This window comes from Orussus abietinus, unplaced genomic scaffold (genome assembly GCF_000612105.2).
Source record: "Orussus abietinus isolate OABI.00-Male unplaced genomic scaffold, Oabi_2.0 scaffold86, whole genome shotgun sequence".
NCBI lineage: Eukaryota > Metazoa > Arthropoda > Insecta > Hymenoptera > Orussidae > Orussus > Orussus abietinus.
Genome location: NW_019394257.1, coordinates 343,828 through 369,612, shown reverse-complemented (window position 1 = coordinate 369,612; position 25,785 = coordinate 343,828). Strand labels below are relative to the sequence as shown.

Sequence of the window (25,785 nt, the reverse complement as noted above, 5' to 3'; positions counted from 1 at the left end):
TTGAATTAATTTATTCTCTCCGCAGCTTAAACAATAATTCCCTTTGTACGGTTCTTACAGGCTAGCGACGATCCTGGTCTAAATTCCTAGGGCTCTTCAGGGTGTCCCCGGGAGGATCCTCCCCCCGGAGTAGTCTAAGACAGACCAGTGACTAGCGACGACAGGGGAGAAAAAGAGACCGAGAGAGAGAAAGAGAGAAAGGGAGATCACCTCGAAGAGGGGACGAAGAAAGGTCCTCTTCAGGACCCTCTTCAGGGTCTCTTCTTCGAGCGGATCACCGATCAGGGGGTATAAAGATAGAAAGGGTGGACGAGAAAAGTCATCCGTCAGTTTCCGCCGATACGCGGATAATTCGGGGGGGGTCAGTCGTTTGACGCGTTATCAGCGGTCGCGATATCAGCGGTCGCGATATCAGCGGTCGCGATATCAACGATCGCCTATCGATACACCAGCAATCGCGAATACAGCGATCTTCTTACCAGCGAGGGCCTTATCAGCGACCGCCTTATCAGCGACCGCGGAATCAGCTGATCGCGTCTGGAGACGTCGGGTTACTGGGTCCCGCGAGCTGCTCGAATCCCCGACCTGGACCGAGATGAAGGAAGATCCCGAAATGGGAAACGTGGGAAAGAAAAGAAAAATCCTCCTCCAAGGGGTGCGCGATAAGAGGTCGATGATAGATCGATAAGGGCTCGCGGCTCGGTCCGTCGAGGTTCGGCGAAGGCAACGTCGAGGTCTCCTCGCAAAAGCCCGAACCCGGGGGTGAGGGAGGGGAGTCTAGGCTCGTTATCTCCTAATCATCACCTAGTATCAAAATAAACCACACTGAGTGCAGAGTCGCGGTCTTATGTACAACGAGAAATAGAAAGAGAGCTTCCCGAATCGCGCGATGCCCTCCTTATCGGCTCTTCTGCCTCGCCGATTCGCTCCTTCCCCCTGCTTCCTCTCCTCACCTTCCGGAAATCGCCTTTACTATTAAAGATATACATGTTATATATATATATGTATCACAGATGTTATACAACGAAGAACTCCACGTGTTGCGTTAACGTTATCTTCGGATTGGCTTCTGTGCGGAAGAGACAGAGGGGGGACAAGATATAAGCGGGGAAATCTTTCCCGCCATTGTTTGAAAGGGAGGCATGGCTCCACTGGCGCCCTCTACGCCCTTTACACCTCTGCGAAAATTGGAACTACTTTTAAAGGGACGAAGCCCTCGTGGTATCGGTAAAACAGGGTACACGTGCGTGTCGCGTTGTTATCTCAGTTATCCACGTGTAAGGACTTCTTTTGGTACTCGTGGTCCTCTTTCCCAACCTTAGTTCACCCTGATACTAAAAAACGAACAGGTGATAACTTCATTCTGTCTGTTTGAAATCTCCGTACGCGGTTTTTTTTTCCGATAGAGAACATTTCGCCCCTTTCGAAGCAGTTCCTCCCTTTGGAGAATCTCGCGAAACGTCTCCCCGCTTATCACTGGTATGGTTAACTGATTAGGATCCGAGAAATCTCGAACCTCGATGCGAGATATCGACCCCTACGGCGAATAATTCCTGACCCAGGGGGGCGGATACGCGGAAGAGGGCGGAAATTCGGAAATGATAACGAGGGCGGAAATTCGGAAATGATAACGAGGGCGGAAATTCGGAAATGATAACGAGGGCGAACCGACAAGCTCCCCTAAGATACGTCTAAGGTGTCTAAATCTCGAGTCAACGTCGTTTAACACGGTCGATTAGCTTAGCCTCTATCGGGCGCGGATTTACGCGGCCCTCCTATGCCCTAACTGATAATCACTGATAACGCTACTGATCATTCTCCTTTCCGGAGCGAGGCGATTAAGATTGTCGTGCGGCGTAGTCGTTAAATGGCGGATCCTCCGTTTTGCCGATTCTCTATTTCGAATTCCTCCCTTTCTCGCCGACCTTGAAGAGGAGTCCCCCGAGTCTGATAAGGAGACTGATAGTCCCACGCTATCCAGGGTCTCTCGGGATTTGACCCGGAGCACAATGGTCCGAAATCCATTATCAGGGCGACAAAAATTCGACATGCTCTTTGATTTTACATACGGAAAATTTCTGTACATGTCCTAACATTTTCTCACGCGGAATTATTAATTATGTTTGCAAATTGATCCACCACGAGTTTTTCAAGCGATTTCAAGAAAACATGAATCTGACAGTTCAACGAGCAAAGATTCACCTGACTGAATATACTGAATAAATAAATATAAAAATAAAATATTCGGTAATAATTGTGGCAATGTAAAATAATTATATATATATATAAACTTTAAATTTATTAAGCACAGATTTTTGTCGCGCTGAAAATTGGCAATGGACCACTGTGTCGCGCAATTCCTCGCAATTGGCTGCAATTCCTAAAGTTCCATTCCCTGACCCCTGGGGAATCATCAGGAACCGAAAGATAAGAGGTCCGGAGACCCGACCCCGGGATTCGTTGAGAGGCAGGACTCGAAGACCCTGAAGAGGGTCGGGTCCCGCCGAAGAGGGCGTCTAAGTATATTGTCATGCACACTACGGTCTTCAGGGTCGGTCCAAGAGACGCCGGGTCGGACGGGAAGATCTACGAGTGGCTTGGGTCTTCCAGGTCTTCGAAAACGTCTTCGAGAACGTCTTCAAGAAAGTCTATCGGCCGCCGCCACTGTGAGTCCCCTCAGCATCCCGAAGAGCCTCGACCTGAGGAGCCTCCACCTCGCTGACCCTCCTGGGGGTCCTCCTGCTCCCGTTCCCGCTGCTCTGAGAGTCCGTATCATCAGCATAGACCTTGATTTCACTCCCAGTGAGGCTCCCCCAGGTCGAGTCGGCAGCCTTGGCGAAGATGTGCGCGTATCCGGCACTCTGGAGGGCGGCGAATCCGTCCCCAGGAGCGAACGCCCCCGAGCCCTTCAGCCTCGAGGGCCTCCGCTCATTGATGACGGACTGCACGTCCAGGTCGTCGTTCCCAGGAACCTCGAGTGACCTCTCCTTCCCAGGACCCCCGACCTGGCGGCCCCTCTCCAAGGACTCGCTGCTCTTCTTCATCCTCTGGGGACCATAGGTCTCGCACCCTGGGAACAGGTAGTTCCTGCTCGTCCTAGGACTCTGCTGCCCGTGGAAATCAGGGTCTACGAGACCGAAGGATGGCTTCCTCTGGACCTCCGGAGTCCTGCATACCCTCGGCCAGGAACCGTCCTCCAGGCACTCCGAGGTGGCGGGGCTTGCCGGAGGTTGAAGGTACTTGACGCTCCCGGAAAGCGTCGAGTCCCTCCTGGAGATGATCCTCGGCACGCTGAGGTTGCTCTCGGGCTTGATCACCTCGGCGACCTCGAAGTGCATGGGCATCGAGGTCATCGGCAAAAGCGAGCTGCGCTGATGGCTGTGGAAGGTCTGCCGACGTTTGGCCTTGAACTTGGTGGGCTTGGGCTTGACCGAGGTCAGGGTACCGCCACGACCACTACCGCTGGACAGGGAGACGTCCGTTGAACGGGGTGTCCCACCTCCTGTGGACCCCTGGGGACTCCTCGGGTACTCCGGGGCTTCCAGGTCCTCTCCTCGATCCTCTCCTGCTGGAGGGTTGTACGTGAAGTTCGCAGGCAAGGACCTGACCTTCGACAATCCCGGCCTCGATCTTCTCACGTGGTCCTCCATCTCGTTGTCGACTTCGTCCTCGTCGTCCTCGACGTCGTCTCCACCGTCCCGACCAGCTCCGGCTTCCTCTTCGAGGAGCTCTTCCTGTTCTGCCGCTAACTCCCTCTCGAGCTGCGTTTCCATGTCCAGCTCGTCCTCCATCTTCGGAAATAGGAGTGATAAGGCTATTCGAAGAGGCTTTGTCGAGGGAATAAGAGATACCCCTACCTGTTTGTGGCTCTCTTCGAGGTGCTTCATCAGCACCGCCACCACGACGTTCACCAGCACGAACTGGGCCATCAGCACGAAGATGACGAAGAAGATCGGGGCGATGAAGGTGCTCACGCAGCAGTTCTTCACGCAGTCCTCCGCACTGTCGCACTCGTCTCTCAGGGTGTCCTTCATGATGCCGTTCCAGTTGTCACCGGTGGCCACCCTGAAAAGCGTCAGGAAGGCCATCCCGAAATTGCTGAAGTGCGCGTGCTCCCCGAGGCCCTGGCAGGGCATCTCGTCGCTGCACTCTGGGGAAAAAAGTATATCAACCCTCGGTCACGAGGCCATCCTCTCTCATCAACCTCTTCCACCTCTCACCTAGACGTCCAAATAGCTCGACGCCCAGTGCAGCGAAGATGAAGAAGAGCAGGAAGAACAGCAGACCCAGGTTTCCGACCTGGGGCAAGGCCTGCATCACCGTGTCCAATAGAGCCCGGATCCCCTTCGCCATTTTCAACAGCTTCAACACTGAAACCGATTTTTAGGGATTCTCATCGTTGTCAACGATCAGGAAGTGAAGAAGTCCATCCAAGGTAGACCCTGGAGTTACCTCTGGCGATCCGCAGGACGCGCATCACTCGGATTATCGTGGGGTTTATGGGGATGATCTTGGACTCCACCTCTTCAAGGACTATGCCGACTATGGAGAGGATCACGATCCCCACGTCCAGTTGGTTCCATCTGAAAGTCCATGGTCCATGATATGAATGAACAGACTGAGTTGAAGAGTCACTTCAACTTCGAGGGTGCCTTACTTGTCCTTCAGGTACAGCTGGAGACCCAGGGCCAGCAGCTTCATGAACGACTCCAAGATGAAGACGGCGGTGAAGAAGTAGTTGAATATCTTCAGGGCGTAGGTCAGGGCCTTCGGCATCATATAGAATTCCATCGCCATCGTGACGACGTTCAGCCCGATCACTGCTGCTATCGCCAGGTCGAAGTACTTCGAGGTGACGACGTTATGGACGAAGAGCCGGGACTTCGAGTAGTTGGTGTAGTAAGGAGGCTCGTGCATCCCTGAAATCCCCCCAGGCGTTGATGAAGAAGAGAAAAGAGAAGACCCTTCAAGGATGATACGAAGGATTCTCACGTCGTCTCTTCTTCTCCATCTGAAGAGCCCTCTTCGCGGCTCTTCTGACCCGCTCCTCCTTCTCCTGCTCCTCCCTACACCTGTGGAAGTTCTCCACGACGACCCCGACGAACATGTTGAGGACGAAGAACCCGACCAGCAAGATGAAGGCGATGAAGTACAAGAGGCGCCACTCGGAGTAGTTCTCGATCGGCTGAAAATAGGGAAAAAATCCCAATTTAATGATTCCCTAGGGGATGAGTCCCGGAGTACCCGAAGAAGACCCTGAAGAGGGTCGTAGAAGTGACCCCAGGACGATGAGTAGACATCGCCTCACCTGCTGGTCCACACCCACAGCATCCAGCCCCGTGTACATGATGTTGACCCATCCGTCTCTCGAGGACAAGACGAAGAGCGACATCAACGCCTTGCCGAGGTCGTCGAAGTTGTACTTCCGGTTGAGCCAGACGTTGCGCTTGTCGGCCAAGCAGTCGGTCTTGTTGCGGACGTTCTTAATGTCGGGCCCCTCGCAATAGTAGAAGGCACCCTTGAAGAGTTGCACCCCGAGGATCCCGAAGATGATGAAGAAGGTGCAGCAGATGAGGACGATGTTCCCGATGGGCCGCAACGAGGAGAGCAACGTTTGGACGACGAGCTTCAGTCCGGGTGCCCGGTTGATCACCCGAAGTGGCCTCAAGGACCGTAACAGACGGAAAACCTGGAAATTTCGAGGCACTTCAAGGTGGAGGAAGAGTCTCTTCGTTCCCTGGTGCTCCAGGAAGATGATTCCTGGACGTTCGACCTACTCGCAAGATCCCAAAAATCCTGGGGCTGCTCGCGGATATCAGCGACATCGAGAGGTCGATTATCGAGATGATGACCAGTAGTCCGTCCATTATGTTCCATCCGGAAGTGAAGTACGCGTCGGATCCGTACAGCATCCCCGAAGCGACGACCTGAAGAGGAGGATTTATTCTAAAAGCGATCCTTTGATTCCGCGCCTCCCCATGTCACTCTTTTCACGGTCCTCCAGGAGTTCACCTTGACGAACATCTCCACCGCGAAGACGCAGGTGAAGAGGTAGTTGGCGGTCAGCAGGAAGACCCTCTCCTTGCTGTCCGGAGGGATGTTGGGCCTCTCCATGGCCAGGGTGATGCAGTTCAGCCCGATGAAGAGCAGCACCACGTTGTCGAACCACTTCTGGTCCACCAGCCACCGACAGAGGGTCCGAAACCTTGAAGAGCCGGGGTGTAAAAAACTTCCTGGTGGGCCCTCCACCCTTCTTCAAGACCTACTTCGAGTACTCCTACCTGTTGTGCGGTGGGAAGAGGTACAGGGAGTAATCGTCCCTCTCCTTGAGGCAGCCCTTGGGCTCGAAGAACATGAAGATCTTCTTCATCTTCTCGACGCTGCTGGCACTTCCGTTTCCATTTGACGAAGGAGTCTGTTGACCCGGCTGGGAGTCAACCTCTTCGGGGACGGCTTTCACTCTTGGCAAGGGCCCAGTCTCTAGAGACAGGTTATTAATCGTCCTAGGAGTGGAGGTGGGTGGAAGATCGTCTAGGGGGACCTTCTGAATCTGCATACTGTCGTACCCGTGAAGTGAATTCTGCCGGGACAGGTCTCCGATCCACCTCATCTGCGGATCAACGCCACATAAAACACCCTGAGGAGATTAATTACTAAAAATAAGCCACATTAATTACTAAAAAAAAATGCGATATTCCTGACTGAGCTGGACACTTGCATTGGAGGTCGCGTAATGAGCCACCGATGAGCTGCGACTCTTGATGGAATTATTAGGACTGAGGCTGCAATTGTTGCTCATCGCTCGATTGTTCGGGGTACTCCTCTGGGTGTCGTTCCTTATCGAACCATGAAGATAACCCCCGTTGTAGCTCGCGTACTCGCTACAGATCCTGAAGAATAAGCCAAGGTTCATAATTAAAAAAAAAAAAAAAATCCCCAGGATGGGAAAAAGTTCATGGAAACTTTTCCACGTTCTTGAGGACTCCCTGAAGACGGGGACGCGACACTCACGCGGACCCTGTACTTCGTCCATTGTTTAAAATAATCGCTCTTCCGGGCTCGTCTTCGTAATGCGACCTCTTCCTTCCTAGAGACGGTCTGGACAGGCGCCAGGAATATCCCCTCTGGATTCTCGGCGGACTAAAAACAGAAAATCCATTGAAACCTCTCTCTCCCTCCCTCGGGCCTTTTCATCCTCCTCTTCAACCTTGAATTAGGGTCCCTAGATGCCGAAGAGTTGACCACGGCGACCAGACTGATGCGCCTCGTCAGCTGATTCGCCACCAGGTTGTTGCTCGTGTATTTGTTGTCAGAGGGCTTCAACAAGCCCGAAGGGATGCTGGTCTGGCTCTTCAGGTGTCGAAAAAATAAACCAATGTCCGGTAATTAAAATCCAATCTCTCATCAAGTGTTATCCACTCGAAACGTAATCTGGCTTAACTGATAGTCCCTCCGAAATAAAGGTAGCATGCTATCAGCTGATTATAAATCGTTTAAATGTTAAGTGCCCACCCCTGATCTGTCAATAGACTCTATCGACAAGGCCGGATGGGTGACCCTGTAGTTGATCTCCCTGTACCCGGTGTCCAGGGTCGTGTTAGGCGAGTCCTGAGGAGTAGCCGCGGTGTGAGTGATGATCGGAGGCTGGGTGCCCATCATCTTGCTCTCCTTCTGGATGTTGCACTTAGGCTCCTCCAAGGTGCGCCTCCAGCTGTTCTGCTTGTCCCTGCAGGTGTTGTCCTTGTACTTCCTGGTGTCATCCACGCTGTGCCAGGAGTTCTTCCGGTCCTTTGAGGAAGAATGAAGGGGTGGAAACATTTCCTTTTAAAAATCAAGATAAGGCCTATCACCTGAGTATAAGTGTCGCTATCAGAGACCGAGTGGGACCCAGAGAACCTTGAAGAGCCATCGTCACTTCCCAATCCTGCTTCCTTCGAAGCCAATCTAGCCTGCTCTCTTTGCTCCCGTTCCCTCCTTTCATTCCTCTGTAAAAATGTACAATTAGGGATAACAACATATATATATATAAAAATCCACAATTGGAGATGGAATTATATTGGGTATTGCACTAAATGGCATACTCCACCTGTCATTTGCGCATAATAGTTGCAAAAAAATCGGAGTAATACTTAAACTCCTTTCTCAGGGTAAAGGATGACGACGAAGAGGGTATAAAGGGAATTAACAGAGAAGGTTGCGCCCACCTCGGAGGAGAACCCTTCGACCAGGATGGCGACCAACAGGTTGAAGAGGACGTAGTTGCCGAAAGTCATCAGGGCGACGAAGTAGAGGGCGGCCCAGTGAGAGGTCTTCTGCATCCCGTTGAAGAGCACCACGTTCCAGTCCTCCTGGGTGAGGATCTACGAGAGAAAGGACGGTCAATATCGCGGAATACCTCGCCGAGGGGATCTTCGCGGTGATAACGAGTCACTGGACGCGAGCTAGTACATACGGGGGATATTTCCAAAGTACTTTGGAGGGTGTGCGGGGAGAAGCGGGCCTAGGGGAACATTCTTACCTGGAACACGGTGACAGTGGCCCAGAGGATGTCGTTGAAATGTTTCCGATCGCACCGACACATTGGATGTCGAGAGACAACCTCGGCACAAGTGCAGGCCCGACTCCGATCCGCCCACATGCAAAACTTACCACCGAACAGGTACATCCCTAGGATGCTGCAAACCAGAGAATCCCTGCTCCTAAAGTACCTCGAAAAACCCTGACATAAGGCAGGGTCACGCGCGAATCCGCGACCCCTTAAACAACCTCTTCTGTCGCGAAGAAATGTTCATAAAAATATTAATAAATCCACCGAATGGTTTTCATCGCTGAAGGAAATTTCAATTACCACGAAGAAATATTGATAAAAATATTGACACCGAATTATCTGATACCTGAACACGTGATTATGGAGGCCCTAAGGAAGAACATAAATTTTAATTTTTCGAAAAAAAATGCCTTTTTTGGAAATTTCGCGAGCATCGCGTTCTTCCTTAGGACCTACATGACCACGTGTACCTAGTTTGGAGAGAAGTTTAATCAATATTTTTACGTTTTGATATATAGAATGATCACCTTAATTCACGATATCGGAATCCCCAAATTGTAGGTCATTACTTTATTCCTGACATTTCGCACTTATTTCCGTGTAAATGTTAAAAGACATCCTAAGGGGTCGTGGATTCGATCGCGCGGCCGATTTAAGCGATCTCTAATAGGTAAATATAGCGATGACGATGTCGCTCGGGAAAGCTGCACTTCGGTTTAAGTCACATTCTGCAAAATTGCCGGCGAGTATACACACGGTGTGGTACGTGTAACGAGTTGTAGGCGTGACAAGTGACAAGCTCAAAGTAGTCCGACAAGACTGTGTCAAAAGACAGGCTCGTTTGCACCGACAGTCCCGAACTTTCATGATAAAATTCGACAAGTCGCTCCACCGCAAAAGCATAATTGCAATATTTAAGGAGAATATTTACAACAATATGCAAATGACTCATCGGGACTTGGCCTCGAGATTGGACAAGTGTCAATTGACAAAACGGGCGCGGATTGCAGAATGTTACGGTTATCGTCAAGGTACACCTGGGTATGTATATTTAATATATAAATGTGTATATATATATATACTAATGTACATTTATATGGTATATTAATCGGGGGAGAAACAGCTGTGTAAACACTGGTCTATAGACATTGTCAAAATGGGGATCTTCGCCGACCTCGGGTAACGAGATGTGGACTAACACGGATGGTGAACTTTGAAAGGCGTGATATAAATTGATATGCACTAACGACTCCTATTTCTCTCTTCTTCTTCTTTTTTTTTTCTTTTCTTCCTTTTTTTATGGTTCCTCTAATTAACGCCGGGCACGTCCTCCCTATACGCCGTTAAATGAAAACTCCCAAATGAGGTCCATGAACCCTGCTCCGACAATTGTCACTACCGGTAATTACGAAAATCACGACACGCGTGTTCGTGCACCCTGAGAAAGGAACATTTCTCTCGGAACGTTTAAACAGTACCGAGGAAATATTTTGCAAAATTCAACGAGCAATTATATAATACTCGGTGCACCATGTACACGCATTTTAATTTCCGAGGATTAAGGAGGTCTGAAAGAAGTTCCAGGGAAACTCGTCCTCTTACGTTTTCTTCTTCTGCGCAATTTAAATCGATGTAGAGTGAATTTTAATTCCCATTGAAATGCACAATTGAACCGTGTACAGAGAGAACGTACTCGACATCGCCCGAGCATTTTTTACAAGTCGATTTTCCAGAAGTCGTGTAAAGGAGACACCCTTAAGGATCTGGAATGACGAGTCCTTTAACGAGAACCGACGTCGCGATTCTTTGCCCTGAATCGGAGAATCTCCCGTTCTGATAACACGTGACAGCTCGTATCACTTCTGATAAGGCTAATGAACAAGTGCGAGGGTCGAGATCAAAGGGCCCAGGAAAAAGGACCTCGACGTCTTGATGGTTTGGGTTTATGGTGATCATTTTAACGGTGGAGATTTTAGGTTCTGGCCTCTCTAATCTACCTCGGCCCCGAATCTGTCTCTCGAGAGATTAAGGCGACATGATAAGGCGGCACCATCAAAGTGAACGTTTCTAAGGCATTCCTCCAAACAGGGTGTACCGAATTCCTCCAAACTTGCCAATCCGACTACAGCGGCTATAAAAAAGGTCTTGGCACCCATGGAATTTCAAAGTTAAAAAAATTTCTTTATACTTACTTAAACAATTTTTTTATAAAAATCAAAATTTCATCCACGTCGGAACCTTCCTTAGAGGCTTCGCGGTCACGTCCTAAATTTTGAAAGGATTCGATACAGCCAACTCGGAAAAAAGTGTGATAAACTAATGATATATCTCCGATGCCACTATCACATCCCCTTAAAAGCGTGTGTCGATTCGTTAAGGCGAACGCGAGGAAGAGAAGAAGCGCATGCAAAGCCGACACGAATGCGAGGAAGGTGTCTCTCCACGAGACCTCGAGGAGAGGTCTGAAAAGTGTGAAAACCTCGAGCTAACTCGGAAGGAAAAACCGAGGAAAAAGAAATAAAGTCAGAAGAAAGACAACGAGAACATTCACGTGCTAATAAGCGACCTAGGTTAATGGGCAACGACAAACAGCGAAACCTGGGAAAAAATGCACAGAGAAGCTCCCAGAGAAGACGAACGTCGATTAGGCGAGGAGGAAAACAAAATGGCGGAGATCTCGCAGTCTCAGAATTGAGGTTAAGGCGACGTGAAAGTGCGTCAAGTCTCGTTTATGATACTTTCCTCCGAAGTGGGAGTACCGAATCGCTTCAAACTTGACAATATGAATATAGAGACCGCAAGGAAAGTCCCTACGCCCATGAAATTTCAATTTTTCGGAAATTTCTTTATAGGTGTCTAAATAATTTTTTTACAAAGAATGAAATTTCTTGGCTGTCAGGACCTTTGTTATGGTCTTCGCGTTCACGTTGTAAAGTTTGATGGGATTCGGTACACCCAGTTCGGAAAAAAGGTCCCATGGACGATTGACTTCTCAGGTGGAACTTTCGCACCCCCTTAAGGGGAGAGAAAAAATGGGGGAGATCTCGGAACACCAGGAGGGAGACAGTAGGAAAAGCACATCGAGATTCATGCCGAAATGTCGAGAATTTCGGGGATTTTTTGGGAATTTTTTGGGAATTTTTCGGAAAATTCACGGGTTAAGGAGTAACGGGTACGAGCGAAGCAAAGGCACGAACAAGCTCCATGCCAGAAAAACTCATACGTTACCTTGGGAGCACTCAATCGACTAACAACAAGGCGCCCTTAATCAGCGAGGGCCCATTTCAGGGCTTATTGTCGAAACAACAGGAGCGAGGTACAGGGGGCAGGGGGTTAACTTTGCCGAAAGCTCGTTACAACTTATGGTAATATTGTTGTATCTAGACCTGTACCTGAAACACCGTCACTATTGCCCAGAGCAACGAGTCAAAGTTTTTTCTATCGCACTCGACGTCAGAGCTGCCTTTCATCGTTTCACAGAATTTGCAACCGAACAGGTTCATCCCGAGAATACTACAACACAACGAAACGCACCATATGACTTGGTCGGAAGATCCAATTCCTTGGAAACGGAGATAATTCTCGTTATCTAGGAACACTCCTCGCACAGCCCGCCGAACCGTCGAGGACCTCCTCGCGTCACCTCCGTAAAAGGTGAAGTGAAAGACCTCAAGAGAAACTTGATCGACGTCGGTAAAACAGATTTTCCTAAACACCCACATTGGTTTTCATGTCGACAGAAGTATCGAATTATATTGGGTATATTTCAAAATCCTCGTGCAATTGTTTGTTGAGCCTTGGGAAATTTTTTTTTCCAAATTTCAAATTTTCAAAGTGTCAGGGTAATTCCTAGGTGGTCATCTGTCGCAGTTTCGGACGGTTCGGTTGAACACTCTTAAAAAAAAGAAAAAAGTGTCTTATTCGGACCGACTGATTTGAGACGGGGGTTTCACTTCACCTTAACTCGATAACGTGTGTATTTGGCGCGAAACTCTACTCCGAGTTCTCCCGAAAACCGTCGGCCCCGAGTAGACGACTCGAGTTCTTTCCTCCAAGAACCGTCCACTCGGCCTTCTCCCGAAATTGATGCAACGCATTCAAACGTACCATGCGACCAGTGTAGACTTTGTCAAGAGACTTGCCTGCAAACTTGACCTCCCGCGTGGCATAAGTAGCCGGAAGCTCGAAAAACGCACTTGTCGCGGAACACAACCGCGTCTCTATACGTGAACTATGTACCCTACCCCATGAAAAATCGAAAAAAAATCGATAAAAATTCGGAAAAATTCAGAAAAAATTCGGAAAAATTCACAAGGGACTCTGAGACCCTTCCCGAGCGATCTGCAGTTCCCTTCGACGGGTATAACCTCTCTTTCCGGGGGAATGAAAAAAATTTTAATTAAAAGGCGGTAAAATTTGCAGGCTCTCCGATCATCGACGATCAATCATGTAACATTCGCGCGCTGACAAGGGCGTTCCATAGCAAATAGACGATAGAGGGTAGGCTGGGGAGTTCCAAGTATATAGTTGGCAGTAGTAGCCATCAGATAGGCTCGTCCACTAGACATGTCCAGCAATAAGAAGCACCATGCACACGTACACCACGTATATATTCAAGATATATATATATATGTGTAATATATATATTGATATTCATATATGCCTAGGAAGTGAATGTCCGCCCTAAGGTGTCCAAAGCCACAAAGGAGCAAAAGTCACCAGGGCGTACGTGTATATATATAACCGGACGTGCCAACAACACTGTCATTACCGTCACACCACCTTATGTCAATCCATGTCAATCTTTCCATACTCATTAAACGCACTGAGCATCGCACGAGCGTCACACCAATGACAATTACAATGAGTACAGTAGATCCTACAGAGGCTGCCCTGTCGAGCGAGGAAATCCTTGAAAACGCCGCTTTCTTCCCCCGAAAAAAAAAGGAAAAAAAATCCTAATCATCAGAAATAATTTTCTAAGTAATTATTAAAGCCTTCCCGACCGACAACAATGGGTGGAATAAAAAAATGGCGGTTTAGAGTGGATATTAGAATTTAATCGGACTCGCTCGACAGGGGTTAACAGACCTGCCGCGCGAAGTAGCCGAAGAGTAGTTCGCACTGTGGATGCTGAAGTCGAGATCGATAAGACATTAAACGCGGCTTTCGATTAATCTGGAATTTATTCGCGGGGCGAATGGCACCCTGAGGAACACCTAGAGGTTCGTCCTGGAGGAGACCACTCGCCATCGCGAGGACCGTTTATGCGCTCGATGAGAGAGAGAGAGTTGTCCTAGACAAATGGGCTCGGTTTCATGATCCAACCTATCGCTCCCCTATCCTCGGATCCCCCCATAAATGCGACCGATAACCAGGATGATAAACTCGGAGGACCCCTCCTTGGTGATCGCGAATGGTATCCCGAGGCTCCTTAACACTAAGGGTACCCTATACGCGTATCACTTGGGTCGGCTTACCTGAAGATAAAGATGAAAAGGATTAAAAGGGAAAAGAATACGGCAACGTTATCCATCGTCCGGAGCATGACGAAGAGCTGCCGTCGGAGGTTCGGCATGAACCGCACCAATTTCAGGATCCTGAGAAGCCTGAAGGTCCTGAGGACACTCAGACCGGAGCTGCCTCCTCGCTCTTCGAGGAAGGCCTGGCACAGTTCCACCACGCTGAAGAAAAGACTTACATGTGGGAACATCCTCTCCCTAGGTCCAGGAGAAGAGATATCCTCACCTCAGTACCACGACAACGCCGTCGAAGACGTTGAAGCCGTTGCTGATGTACCCGAAGGGCCCCTCGGCGATGATCTTCAGCAACATCTCTATAGCGAAGACCGCGGAGAAGACGATGTTGCTGATCTCCACGATCACGGTTAGCTCGTCAGGCTTGAAGGGAGTATCAAATTGGTCCTGATTAAAAGACACCGGAGCAAGGACTCCATCGTCAGGACACGAAGAGGGCTACCTGGTTGTGGTACTCGATGCCCATGCTGAGCGTGTTTATCAGGATGGCCAGCAGGATCCCCTGCTGGAAGTACTTGTGCTCGACTAGTTTCTTTATCCACCTGCGCACGCACCTGATGGCGCATACGCAACAACTTCCGGAAGCGTTCAACAGCTTCCTGGCCTCCGATCGCTGCCATTTGTCGTCTTCGGGCCATTGCTCGTTCTGGGCGTCGCAGCAGGAACAGGTCTCAGGGTCGTTCATCCACTGACCCTGGTCTTCCATGGTGACGTGTCGATCGGTGATACCTACGCGAGAGGATATGTCAAGTCTAAGACCCATCAGGAAGCTCTTCGGGTACCTTTTGTCAAGGAGTTCAGGAACGAGTCGAGGGCCAGCTGACCAGTTGGCAAGGCAGCACTAAGTGCGCCACTCAGTGCCAAAAGCTCTTGACATGTCATGGCCTCGGTGGTACCCAGGTCGGTGTGCAGCTGAAATACGAGGAGGTGTTAGGAATCGTTATCACCCTCCTCTTCGTGATTGTCCGCCGTGTAAGGTGTCCTCGGGCTCACCTGCACATTCGGCTGCGCCGTGGACCAGACGTTTCCATCCCCGGTTTGGGTCATCTTCTCGCTGGAGCAGACGTTCCTCTCCCCGGGCACCGTCGTGCCCGGCAGGGTGTTCACGCTGCTACCATGAAGAAGCACCACGTCGCTGAACATGACGCTGCTCCTCCTCCGGTTGTGGGCGCAAGGTGGACTCAGCAAGGCACTGTTCGTCTGAAGAAAAAAAATTCCCCAGGTCCTCAGGAAGGTCCTCCACTTGTCTCGAGGACCGGCGATGGTGGGAAACTAGGGGATGGCCGTGGAAAAAATTGTATGAAGCACCTCGGCCGCGTTGACGATGTTGCTGTCGCTGCCGTTCGAGACGGAAGGAATACGCTGAAGGCTCGGACGGCACTGATTGGATGAGACCTCGGTCTCGGACACTTCCGGGCTGGCCCTGGGTGCAAGACTTCCGGTACCGGTGACGATGGCGTTCAAGGACCCTCCGATGGGTCCCGAGTCCCCGGGATCGACTTGTTCCCCGCACTCCAGGGCAGCTAGAAGTCGAGGACACCTTTCACGGTGGACTCGCCTCTCTAAGGGTAAGAAGGAAATATCTCTTCCTTAGCCTTATTCTTCGTCTTCAACATACGGTAGAAGACCTACAGTGATCCTGGGTCACATTCGTCCTGACACAACATCCTCGTCAAGAGAGATAAACGGTACCGTCCGCGTCTTACTCTTCGTCGGCAAGTTCCGTCCTTACAATTGGCTTAATTATCGGGACATTACCATGAGTCCCGTTCGTCCTAAGACCCCCAGCTGTCTGCTGGGTCTGGGACTGCTCCTTCAGGAGCTTCTGCTCCCTCTTCTGCTGCCTGCTGTACAGATAGAGCCGGTACTTCTTCATCAGCCTGCGCTTCCCACGCCTCCACAGGTGGGCGATGTACCTTCAAGAGAAAAGTACACAGAGTCCACCCTCCAGTCCTGGATTTACTTTCCCTCCTCTAATCATACTTGACTATCTCGGCGTAACAGGTCGTCGGCTCCGAGGTGTTCGTTGAAGAGGCCAGGGTGCTGGTAGAATGGAAGCGCGCCCTCTCCTGGCGCATCCGGTCCATCTCCCTCTTCTTCGTCTCCGAGAATTGAGTAGCGATCACGACCAGGCAGAGATTGATCATGAAGAAGGACCCGATCTGAAAGACCAGGATTTAAGATCCCTCCCCAAGGTCCACACGCAAAACCTTCTACGGCTAAAATACGTCTAACATCCCTAGCACTTAAACAACTAGGGGACGTCTTTCAGCTCTAAAAGTGAAGTACATGTACAGACAGTAGACCCTTACCACAATAAGCAGGACGAAGTAGATCCAGTCCCAAAAGGAGTGAGCATCCTGGACGTAGTACATAATGTCCGTCCAGCCCTCCAAGCTGATCACCTGTGCATCACAAAAGACCCTCAAGACCGGGTATCATTCTAATAAAGGATCCTTATAAAATAGTTCCTGGCTCACCAGGAATATGGCGACCCAGGCCAGACCTATGTTATCAAAGGATATGGTCCCCTGGAAAGGATTGTTCCCCTGGCCCTTGCACTCCGTGTAATAGTAGTTCCAGTTAACGCAGGTGGCATTGTTGATGAAGGTGGCGTTATTATTCGGCAGGGCGGTGCTGTTGCAGACGAGGTTCCCTAAAATCCCCCAACATGTCTAGGGTGTTCCCATCCTGGTTGCCGATAAGGGTCCCTATACTTGCCTAACTTCAGAGGAGGGAGATCGCTGCAGGAGTGCATGCCACTATCGTCAGGCCTCGAGCAGATATAGTCCTGGCCCTGATAGTCGAAGTACTTCTCCAGGTCGCTAGAAAGACAAGAAGAGCGCACAAAAAAGGGGGACGTCGAGGAAGGACGAGACCGGGGCTCCTCGCGAGACATCTCACGTACGGATGCATCTCCATGCGTGTCTTATATGCTTATCAGAGCGTGTCTTATATGCTTATCAGAGCGTGTCTCATATGCCGACTTATATACCGATTCGAGCAAGTCCCGACTTTCATACAGGTTGGTGTGTCGTGTGAGTGCTCGCAGGCAAGTCCAACTCCGAAATGCACGCGGCCCTTCCCTTCCTCTCCCTGTCGAGGTCCTTATCAGAGCCCTCGAGACCTTATCTAGACACCGGAAACGAGTCGCGAGTGCTGGTGCACGTCCTAGACACGTCCTAAGCGTGCCCTCGAGGTGCAGGCTCATTCCCATGAGCTCGAGGGTGCCCTTAAACGGGGACCTTCGGCTCCACCTTCCGAACGAGGTCCCCGAGGACCTCTCCTCCACCTTTTCAGCCGAACCAAAAATCACGGCGAAGAGGAAGATAGTGTGTCACATCGACGCATGCACCGCAAGAGAGATTCCCCTAGACGATTGGCAAGGTGCCAGGACGACTCCCTCGACTTATGTATATGCTGAACGGTCAATGGATGGATCTATGTACAACGGGATCCCGGAAATTGGGATAGGTCAAGAGACCTCGGGATGTGACATCTCGAAGCCAACACCCTGATCTGATCTCGAAGCCAACATACCAGGAAGAGAAGGACTTTTTTCCCATCCCTTAAACAGCTGAGCGGAGAGATATTATATAATAATATATAAGATATATTATATAAAAATAATATTAAAAAAAAATAATAAAAATCTCTATTCTCTCTCTTTCAGTCTCTTTACCTCCAAAGTCGGATCAGCGTTTATGGTTCGTTCAAGGGGAGGATAAAAAGGACATGTCAATGGACGATGTGAGGCGACACGGCACACAGGTACGACGGGCATGCTCTCTAGGAAAGACGTATGTATATATAGAGGTATATACATATATATGTACACACAGGACAGAGGCACGCACTAGAGGTATACAGACGACAGAGTTTCGCAGAGCACAGGATGATGTACAGGTGTGTGTGTGTATGTACACGGAGATATATATATAGATATGTATGCACAGAGTGGCCGTGCGCTTGCGCACTGCCCTCTCTACTGGAGGCTTACTAAATTCGTGTTCGAACCGAGTACTCGTCCGAGAGTAACCTGCAACAGCGAAACAAGACCCTGTCACTGGCCCTTTGGGCTGGCACATTGTTCTACGGATCCTAAACAGAAATCATCCTCCGGCCCCGATCTCTACACCTTAATTAAAATCGAATCCCGTCCCTTGATCCAATTCTTCAAACCGCCCTCCTTTACGCAGTCGCAGGGGGTCCTCGGAAGTCGTTTCCACAGAGAGAGAGAGAGATAAGAGAGATATACAGAAGCCGACAGAGCAGGGTATGGAGATTTCTACGGAGACACCTTCTACACGAAGCTAGAGAACTCCAGTCTACTTGCCAGGCGAGAGAAGAAACGCGAATCGAATTTACAGAACGCGATAGCTCGTCTCTAAGTGATAACGTGCCACGGAGAAAGTGGCTGCACTTGCTAGCCCTTTGACTACTAGGAGCCCGACGTTTGGTCCAGTATTGCCCGCACGGTCAGGCGAATTTCGCCCGTATGTCGAAATCCCTCCGTGTTCAAAGGGTTAATTAATCCTTGCGACACATTTCGGGCAATCTGATACACTGATTTACATCAGATGTAGAGCTGTAGATTGGGTGGAATTAACTGCGGGATTTTCCAATCGCTACGATCCATCGCAACGAGTGTGGCCACCTTAAGGTGATGTGGAAGTGCGACAGGGAGGTCTCGTTAACGATACTATCCTCCGAGCTGGGTGTATCGAATCGTTTAAAACTCCACATGAAATGGAAATTCATGAAATAAAAATTTTATAAAAAATCTCGAAGATGTTTATAAGGAAATTTTGGTAAAAATTGAAATTTATGGGTAGCTTCTAAATTCGCGATGCAGTCTGTATAAAAGTTGCATAAACGAGGCTCTTGGGGGGACTTTCACACCCCCTTAAGGAGGTCCTTTCCTCCGTTTCGGGATTTTCGTCCTGGTATCCAGGGTGACGTCAGTCCAGGGTTCGTCGGCTCGGCATTAACGATGGCCGGCAATCGGGCGAGAAAAGCGGGATGCAGGTCTCTCCAGTAGGTGTAAAAAAGCCGGAAAGGTGTAATCAGGTGTTACAAGCACGGGAGGGGCCCTGAGGGATCGGCTCGATAAATCGATAGCTTATCACGGGGCTGGCGTCACTTACTCGGGGTACTTGACGTTCGGGAGGGCCTTCAGGAAGCACCGCTGTCGGAGGATCCCTTCCCACAGCTGGACCCCGACGATGCCGAAGATGAAGAAGACGAAGAAGCAGAGGAGCAGGACGTTCCCCAGCATCGGCAAAGTGTCCAGCAGCAGCATCACCAGGATCCTCATGCCTTAAAACGAGATACCCCCCTTATAAAAGATGCCCGTCCTCTTCCATCGCCGCCACTCACTTGGGATCCTATTGATAGCCCTGAGAGGTCTCAGCACCCTGATGGTCCTGATAGCCGACAGATTCATGTTCTCCACGTTCAGGCAGTACTCTAGAGCCCTGCAACCCCGAGGGAAACTCACTCTCCGATCCCATTTTCCGGGGACCAAATTTGATAAGGCCTTTTTTAAGGCGGTGCGAAATTGCCCTGAGACTTTCCCTCAGACCGGTGCACCGAGTCGTGTGAAACTTTTTCAACGTGGACGTGGTAACGTGAAGTTCCATATTTTATAAAGAAAATATGTTAAGAATGTTCATATAGAATTTTTCTTTTTTTTTTCATCGACATTTCATGGGCGGAAGGACCTTCCTTGTAGCCTCCGCACCCACGTGGTGAAGCTCGGAGACGATTCGGTGCCCCCAGGTCGGAGAAAAGATTGGTTCCTCGAAGGAGACCTCTTTAGGGCCGCCTTAACGGGCAAGAAAAAGTAGCATCGTACCCGGCGACGACGATGAAGAAGTCCAGCCTGTTCCACGAGTCGGCCAGGTAGGTCCCCTTCCCGTAGATGCCCATGGCGACCATCTTAATGGTCATCTCTAGCGAGAAGAAGGCGAAGATGATGTCGTCGAACATCTGGAATAGGTGGAGGCGTCGATTAAGGTCCTTTTTTATTTAAGGATGTCGCGGGTTCCGGGCCGATCCAAGATGGCGGCTTTTCCCGAAGACGAGGGACCCTTCTCGGGCGAGAGAGCAGCATCTCGCTGGCCAGAAATACCTTTTATCATAAACCGTGACTGATTTATGTCGGCATCGATAACATCTCGCCGTTAAGTTCGGGACCCTTTCATCTTCGACCTCGAAGAGGCGCCGGATTTTCGAGGTCGGCCCGGATTCGCTCTTAAAGGTACCTGGAGTATTTTGCACCGATTCGTCACGCACTGGTCGTCGACACATGGCTGGTACATCCCGAGGGTTATGCAGTTCAGGAGGATCACCATCATGCTTATCCTCTCGAACCACGTGTCATCTGGGTTAAGGAACATTTACGAGCCGGCGTTGACACCCTGAAGAGTGAGCTTCCCCGAGTACCTCCCCGACCTCGGTTTAGATTCACCTCGTTTCAATCAATTCCGAGAGCTTTCGAGTCCCGGTAGAATTCCCACCGGCATTTAATGTCACTCTCTATGTTATCAATAATCTTGTCAAATTATCGTTTATATACTTATCATTTAATAATACTATCGTGTGATCATTTCTAGCAAAGTTGTAGCCTTTTCAGCATTTTCGAGCGATCTCGTCTTTTGGCAGGGTTCCTATCGGTATTTTATTTATTTGTTCTTTTTATCATTTTATCACCGCAGCAGCGAACAATTTTTTAGCAAGTCGAGCTGTCAAATCTGACAAGTCGGTATTTTCTTTTCATCATTTTATCATAGCAGTCGCAAACAATTTTTGGCAAGTCGAGCTGTCAAATCTAACAAGTCGGTATTTTCTTTCATCATTTTGTCATAGCAGCAGCAAACAATTTTTTAGCAAGTCTAGCTGTCAAATCTGACAAGTCGGTATTTTCTTTCATCATTTTGTCATAGCAGCAGCGAACAATTTTTTAGCAAGTCGAGCTGTCAAATCTGACAAGTCGGAGTAGCTAGTCCGACTCCACGTGTTCCCCCAAACAACTCTCGTCTCCCCTCGTTTTCCCTCATTTCCGTCGGTCCCCCTTCGCCTCGTTTCCGGAATTTCGTTTTCCCCTGCGACTCCCGGTACGAGGGTGTTATCGCGTGGCCGAACTATCACCGGCTGCGAGTAAAATCGATTCGTTGTTGCCAAGTGACCGAGTCCTAAACACACCTCGTGGCCTACACCCGTCTCTAGCTTTCGAGCCCAATTACCATTTATATCAATTTTTTACTCGATATAAAAAGGGTACTTCATCACGACCTCCCTTATCAAATGAAGCCTAACCAATATCTGAAAAGGGTCTAAAAACTGAAAAGATTTAAACCTTAAAAATGTCTTAATATCCAATTTTTGTCGTCACCTCTAAACCAATGCACCTTATCAGAACCTCTCTGATAAAGAATTCCCCTAGATCCGACGAATCGTTCCACGGCCTTATAAAAAGTCTCCACCCTACCAAAAAATATAATCAATGAGCCGTCTAACTAATGTAATTCTTTCGTGACCTCTAAAACGCTCCCCCTTATCAGCACCTCCTGATAAAAAAAGAAACGTTCTACCCTCAGCGATCATAAAATCGCTCCCGAATTACACCCACGCCAGGTAACCCGAAGTAATCAAAGGTGAAGGATCATTGTCCTGCCCCTTCTTCAGCATCCTTCGTCTACCTTCGACCTCTCGGGAGAAATCTGAAAGGGAGATCGAGGTCTCGTCGAGACGGCGGAGGCAGCTTCCAAAAGGAAGGCGACGTGGAGTTCTCCCTTCCCGGGTCGATAAATAAGAGCGAGCGACAGAGGGAGAGAGGAAGAGGGAAAGAGAGCGGAATAGCGAGAGGAACCGAGAGAGAGCCAAATGGAACGATGGTAATCGACTGAATTGAAACGCCAACCTCGTCTGGAGGCGACCTCAGGGATTATTTTAGCGCGGCCGCGAAAACGAGAGAACCGCCGACTACGATGAAGATCGTCGAGGGAGAGAGAGAGATAATCGCGGATAATCGAGCGGGCGATTGTCAAGAGTCCTGGAGAGTCCTGGCGAGGTCGGGAGGTAGGAGGTCCTCGAGGACGCGAATGCAAAGCCCGGTGGTCTCCGCGATGTCGGCCTCCGCCGATCAATACCGACAGCCTCCGACGCCAGTTTCCGCATCCTCTCTCGGAAATCCAGAGCGTGAGAGAACTCGGGAGAGGTTTTCGCCAGGAGATCCTTCGACGAAGGACGAAATACGGAAGGATCCCTCGAGGGGCCTCAAATTTCGCGCGTGGCGCGCGAGGTCGATCAGCTGATCGATATCCTGAGATTCCCCGTGTATCTTGGGAGAAATAAAATTTTTCTGGGATTTTTACGTGAAAAGGCTTCCCTTGACAGGAGGTCCTGGCACGAAGGAGGAGAAAAAGGATCGCCAGAGGGGCCTCAAATTTGACGCGCGTCGCGCGAGGCCGATCAGCTGATCGATCAGCTGATCGAGTCCGTGGGCTCCCCCAGGTGTATTAAGAGAAATGTCATTTCCTGGCATTTTTTCCTGAAAACGGAAATGACAAGAAGTCCTGGAACGAGGATGTAAAAATAAAATCAGATCACCAAAGGTCCTTAAAAAAAAAAATTCATATCGATCAGCTGATCACTCCCCCCGGGGTAGGTCCCGTCTCGAGTGCTCTGGGATAAAAACCATGTTCCCGAGAGGGTTTCCCTAAAAAGATGAAAAAAGCTCGCAAGCACTCGACGGGCGCAACACCTCCAGAGGCGTTATGCCACTCGGAGGTAAAGAGTGGCCCTCCAGAAAATTACCATATTATTACGCGGCCCGGCGAGCGGGAGTAAAATCAAGCAGAAGAGGAATCAGAGGGCGGAAATTCGCTTCCCTTTCGGCGGCCCTCCAGATTGCCTGCAGAAACAATTCCGCCAGGTCGTCGATTGGACCCCCCCTGGCGTTTTTCAATTTCCTACCTCCTCTCCGAGGAATCCCGGAAGCTCCGCAATCGGTGCCGAATAATTGACTCCGGTAATTGGGCACGGCGGAGACGCGAAACGAGTCGGCGAAATTCGCTGGAGGTCGAAAATAGAGATAAAGGAGGAGCAAGAGAGGCGGAGTGGAATATAGAGAGAAACCGGACCCCGAATCGACACGTGTTCGCCTCGTTAAGCCCCTCTTCTCTGTGTATGCCTGATTCCTCGGTGCATCTGCAGTCCACTTCCGATCGACTTTGCATGCCCATTTCCGGACTGCCCAGGGTCAATTGGCGATCCCCGGCCTCCTGGAAAGAGGATAATCGACCTCGCCTATCGACCTTTCTCTCCCTCCCACGGAGGTTCTCGCGTATGTAAAAGACACGTCGCGATGCGTGGGAATGATGCAGATTACGAAAAGTAATACGAGAACGATGACGAAAAGAGAAAATGGAGGAGACTCCCGAAAATCCAATCATGATGAAGAATCTGACGAGGAAGTAAAATTTACGAAAAATCTCGCGAGGAAGAAAAAACGACGAAGAATCTGGCGAGGAAGAAAAATTTACGAAAAATCTTCCGAGGAAGTCAAAATCACGAAGAATCTCGCGAGGAAGAAAAAATGACCAAGAATCTCGCGAGGAAGAAAAAATGACCAAGAATCTCGCGAGGAAGAAAAAATGACCAAGAATCTCGCGAGGAAGAAAAAATGACGAAGAATCTCGCGAGGAAGAAAAAATGACGAAGAATCTCGCGAGGAAGAAAAAATGACGAAGAATCTCGCGAGGAAGAAAAAATGACGAAGAATCCCGCGAAGTAATAAAAATGACGAAGAATCTTGCGAAGTAATAAAAATAACAAAGAATCTTCCGAGGAACTAGAGACGATAAAGAATTTTCCGAGGAAGAGAATCTCATGCGAAGAATCATCACCAGCGACCACCTAAATTCCCAAATCCCGAGTCCACATTCAACAGTCATTAACACCTGATTTCCTGCCTAACAAACCCCCCAAATATCGATGTCCCCTCACCATCGCGAAACTGATCAATGACCAACCCTCCCAAACCTCCAATCTCCGACTTCACCCCCAACAATCATTAACTACCGTACCTAACAAACTCCCCCAGATATCGATATCCCCAGATCATTATCACAAAGCCCACCGATGACCTACAAGTACCACTAAAGAACCATTAACACCGACCTCCCTACCCAATAAACCTCCCGAAATATCGACATCCCCTAATCATCGGTACAGCTTATCAATCACCAACCCCACAAGTTTCAGCAAACAATCATCACTGTCGACCTCCTAAATTCGCAATCATTAACAGGAACTTCCCAGCCTACCAAACCCCATGAAATATCGATAACCCTTATCATTACCCGATAGCCTATCAATCACCAACCCCACAAGTTTCAATAAGCAATCATCACAGTCGACTTCCGAAATTCGCAATCCTTGACTTTTCGCCTGACAATCATTAACAGGAACTTCCCGACCTATCAAACCCCGCGAAATATCGATAACCCCTAATCATTACCCGATAGCCTATCAATGACCAACCCCACAAGTTTCAATAAGCAATCATCACTGTCGACTTCCGAAATTCGCAATCATTAACAGGAACTTCCCCACCTATCAAACCCCGCGAAATATCGATACCCTGTAATCCTAATCATACAGCGAATCGATCACCAGACCTTGCAACCCCTGGTGCAAGATCGTCACCAGAGAACTATCGACCGCAGAGCCCACGGACACGTAGAGGTGCATCCATTCGCCATTCCCGACCACGTGTGCGCGGGGGCCGGTTCCCTCGTCCACCTCGTCCACCTCGTCCACCCTCGCGTAGCCCCCGACCTCGGTATCGACCCCGGGCCCCGGGTGCGCCTTAGGAGGTCAGAGTCAGAAAAAGGATATGGATTGGTGATAAGAGCGAGACACCAGTTGCGCGGCCGAGTGGTCTGGTCGAGGTACCTCAGGGCGACGGGGACGAATCCCGGATAGGGCAAGCCGTCCCCGTCGTCCTCCTCGTCGTCGTCGTCGTCGTCGTCGTCGGGCTCGCCGGCGGCGTCGTCCTCGTCCTCGTCGTCCTCGAGGTCGCTGAGCTCGGCGACGTCGCTGTCGGAGCCCTGCTCCCCGAGGCCGTTGACGGCGCTGCCGGTGGCCGAGCGGTACCGGTACCCACCCTGGCCACCCTGGGGGTAGTGCAGCGACATGCCTCGCGGCTGATCCCGAGAGTCGCCCCGAGAGTCCCCTCTAGGACTCAGGCCGGGCCCGGAGGCGCGGGCCTAGGCGCCCCCTCGGACTCTCTCGACTCGACGCGGCCTCTCCACGACGGGCGCAGCCCCGGCATGCTCCCGGGCGACGGCGGCTCCCTCGACTGGCCAGGCATCGACGCCGGGATCCCGCCGAGGAGCGCCGCCAAGCCCGCGCCTGCGCGGCAAGGGGCGGCCTCGACCCCGACCCAGTCGCGGGCGCCCGATCCTGGTACCTCGAAGAGGTGGTTGAAGAGGTGAGAGGGGTTCCTGGGGGTTTTGTAGGTACTCTCCCAGGAAGGTGGGAGGGTGGAATGGATCGGCGAGGATCCAGCCGATCCTGCGACCCTCCCATCCTGGATCCTAATACCCCGAAGAGGGGTTTAAGCTTGCTAGGAAGTGAAGGCAGGACGCAGGACACCTTTGAAGCGATCTAGCTAGGACCTCCATGTAACAT

General features: G+C 50.2%; 1 protein-coding gene across 1 annotated transcript; it reads right to left on the bottom strand.

The window, feature by feature from the left end:
• Positions 1 to 25,289, bottom strand: LOC105695175 (voltage-dependent T-type calcium channel subunit alpha-1H). Its single transcript, XM_012416523.2, has 33 exons — positions 24,991 to 25,289; positions 20,352 to 20,463; positions 19,943 to 20,076; positions 19,465 to 19,562; positions 19,233 to 19,404; positions 16,807 to 16,910; positions 16,566 to 16,741; positions 16,398 to 16,490; positions 16,069 to 16,247; positions 15,844 to 16,001; positions 15,394 to 15,647; positions 15,079 to 15,285; positions 14,868 to 14,997; positions 14,528 to 14,814; positions 14,297 to 14,448; positions 14,029 to 14,232; positions 11,941 to 12,061; positions 8,205 to 8,360; positions 7,851 to 7,985; positions 7,513 to 7,788; positions 7,208 to 7,350; positions 7,012 to 7,140; positions 6,719 to 6,890; positions 6,282 to 6,610; positions 6,013 to 6,205; positions 5,778 to 5,927; positions 5,309 to 5,689; positions 4,993 to 5,185; positions 4,658 to 4,919; positions 4,453 to 4,583; positions 4,221 to 4,370; positions 3,858 to 4,150; positions 1 to 3,791 (listed from the first exon to the last, which is right to left on the bottom strand). Exons 1-33 carry the CDS (start codon positions 25,287 to 25,289, stop codon positions 2,649 to 2,651), a joined length of 7,116 nt encoding a protein of 2,371 aa, XP_012271946.2. The 3' UTR covers positions 1 to 2,648.
• Positions 25,290 to 25,785: the final 496 nt, after the last annotated feature.

Excerpts from the sequence above, each read along its gene's own strand:
- LOC105695175 (XM_012416523.2), bottom strand. The coding sequence starts at position 25,289 with ATGTCGCTGCACTACCCCCAGGGTGGCCAGGGTGGGTACCGGTACCGC. Across the intron at positions 16,002-16,068 it reads TGTTACGCCGAGATAGTCAA|GTACATCGCCCACCTGTGGA; the intron begins GTATGATTAGAG and ends TTTCTCTTGAAG. Across the intron at positions 4,371-4,452 it reads CGTCCTGCGGATCGCCAGAG|TGTTGAAGCTGTTGAAAATG; the intron begins GTAACTCCAGGG and ends AATCGGTTTCAG.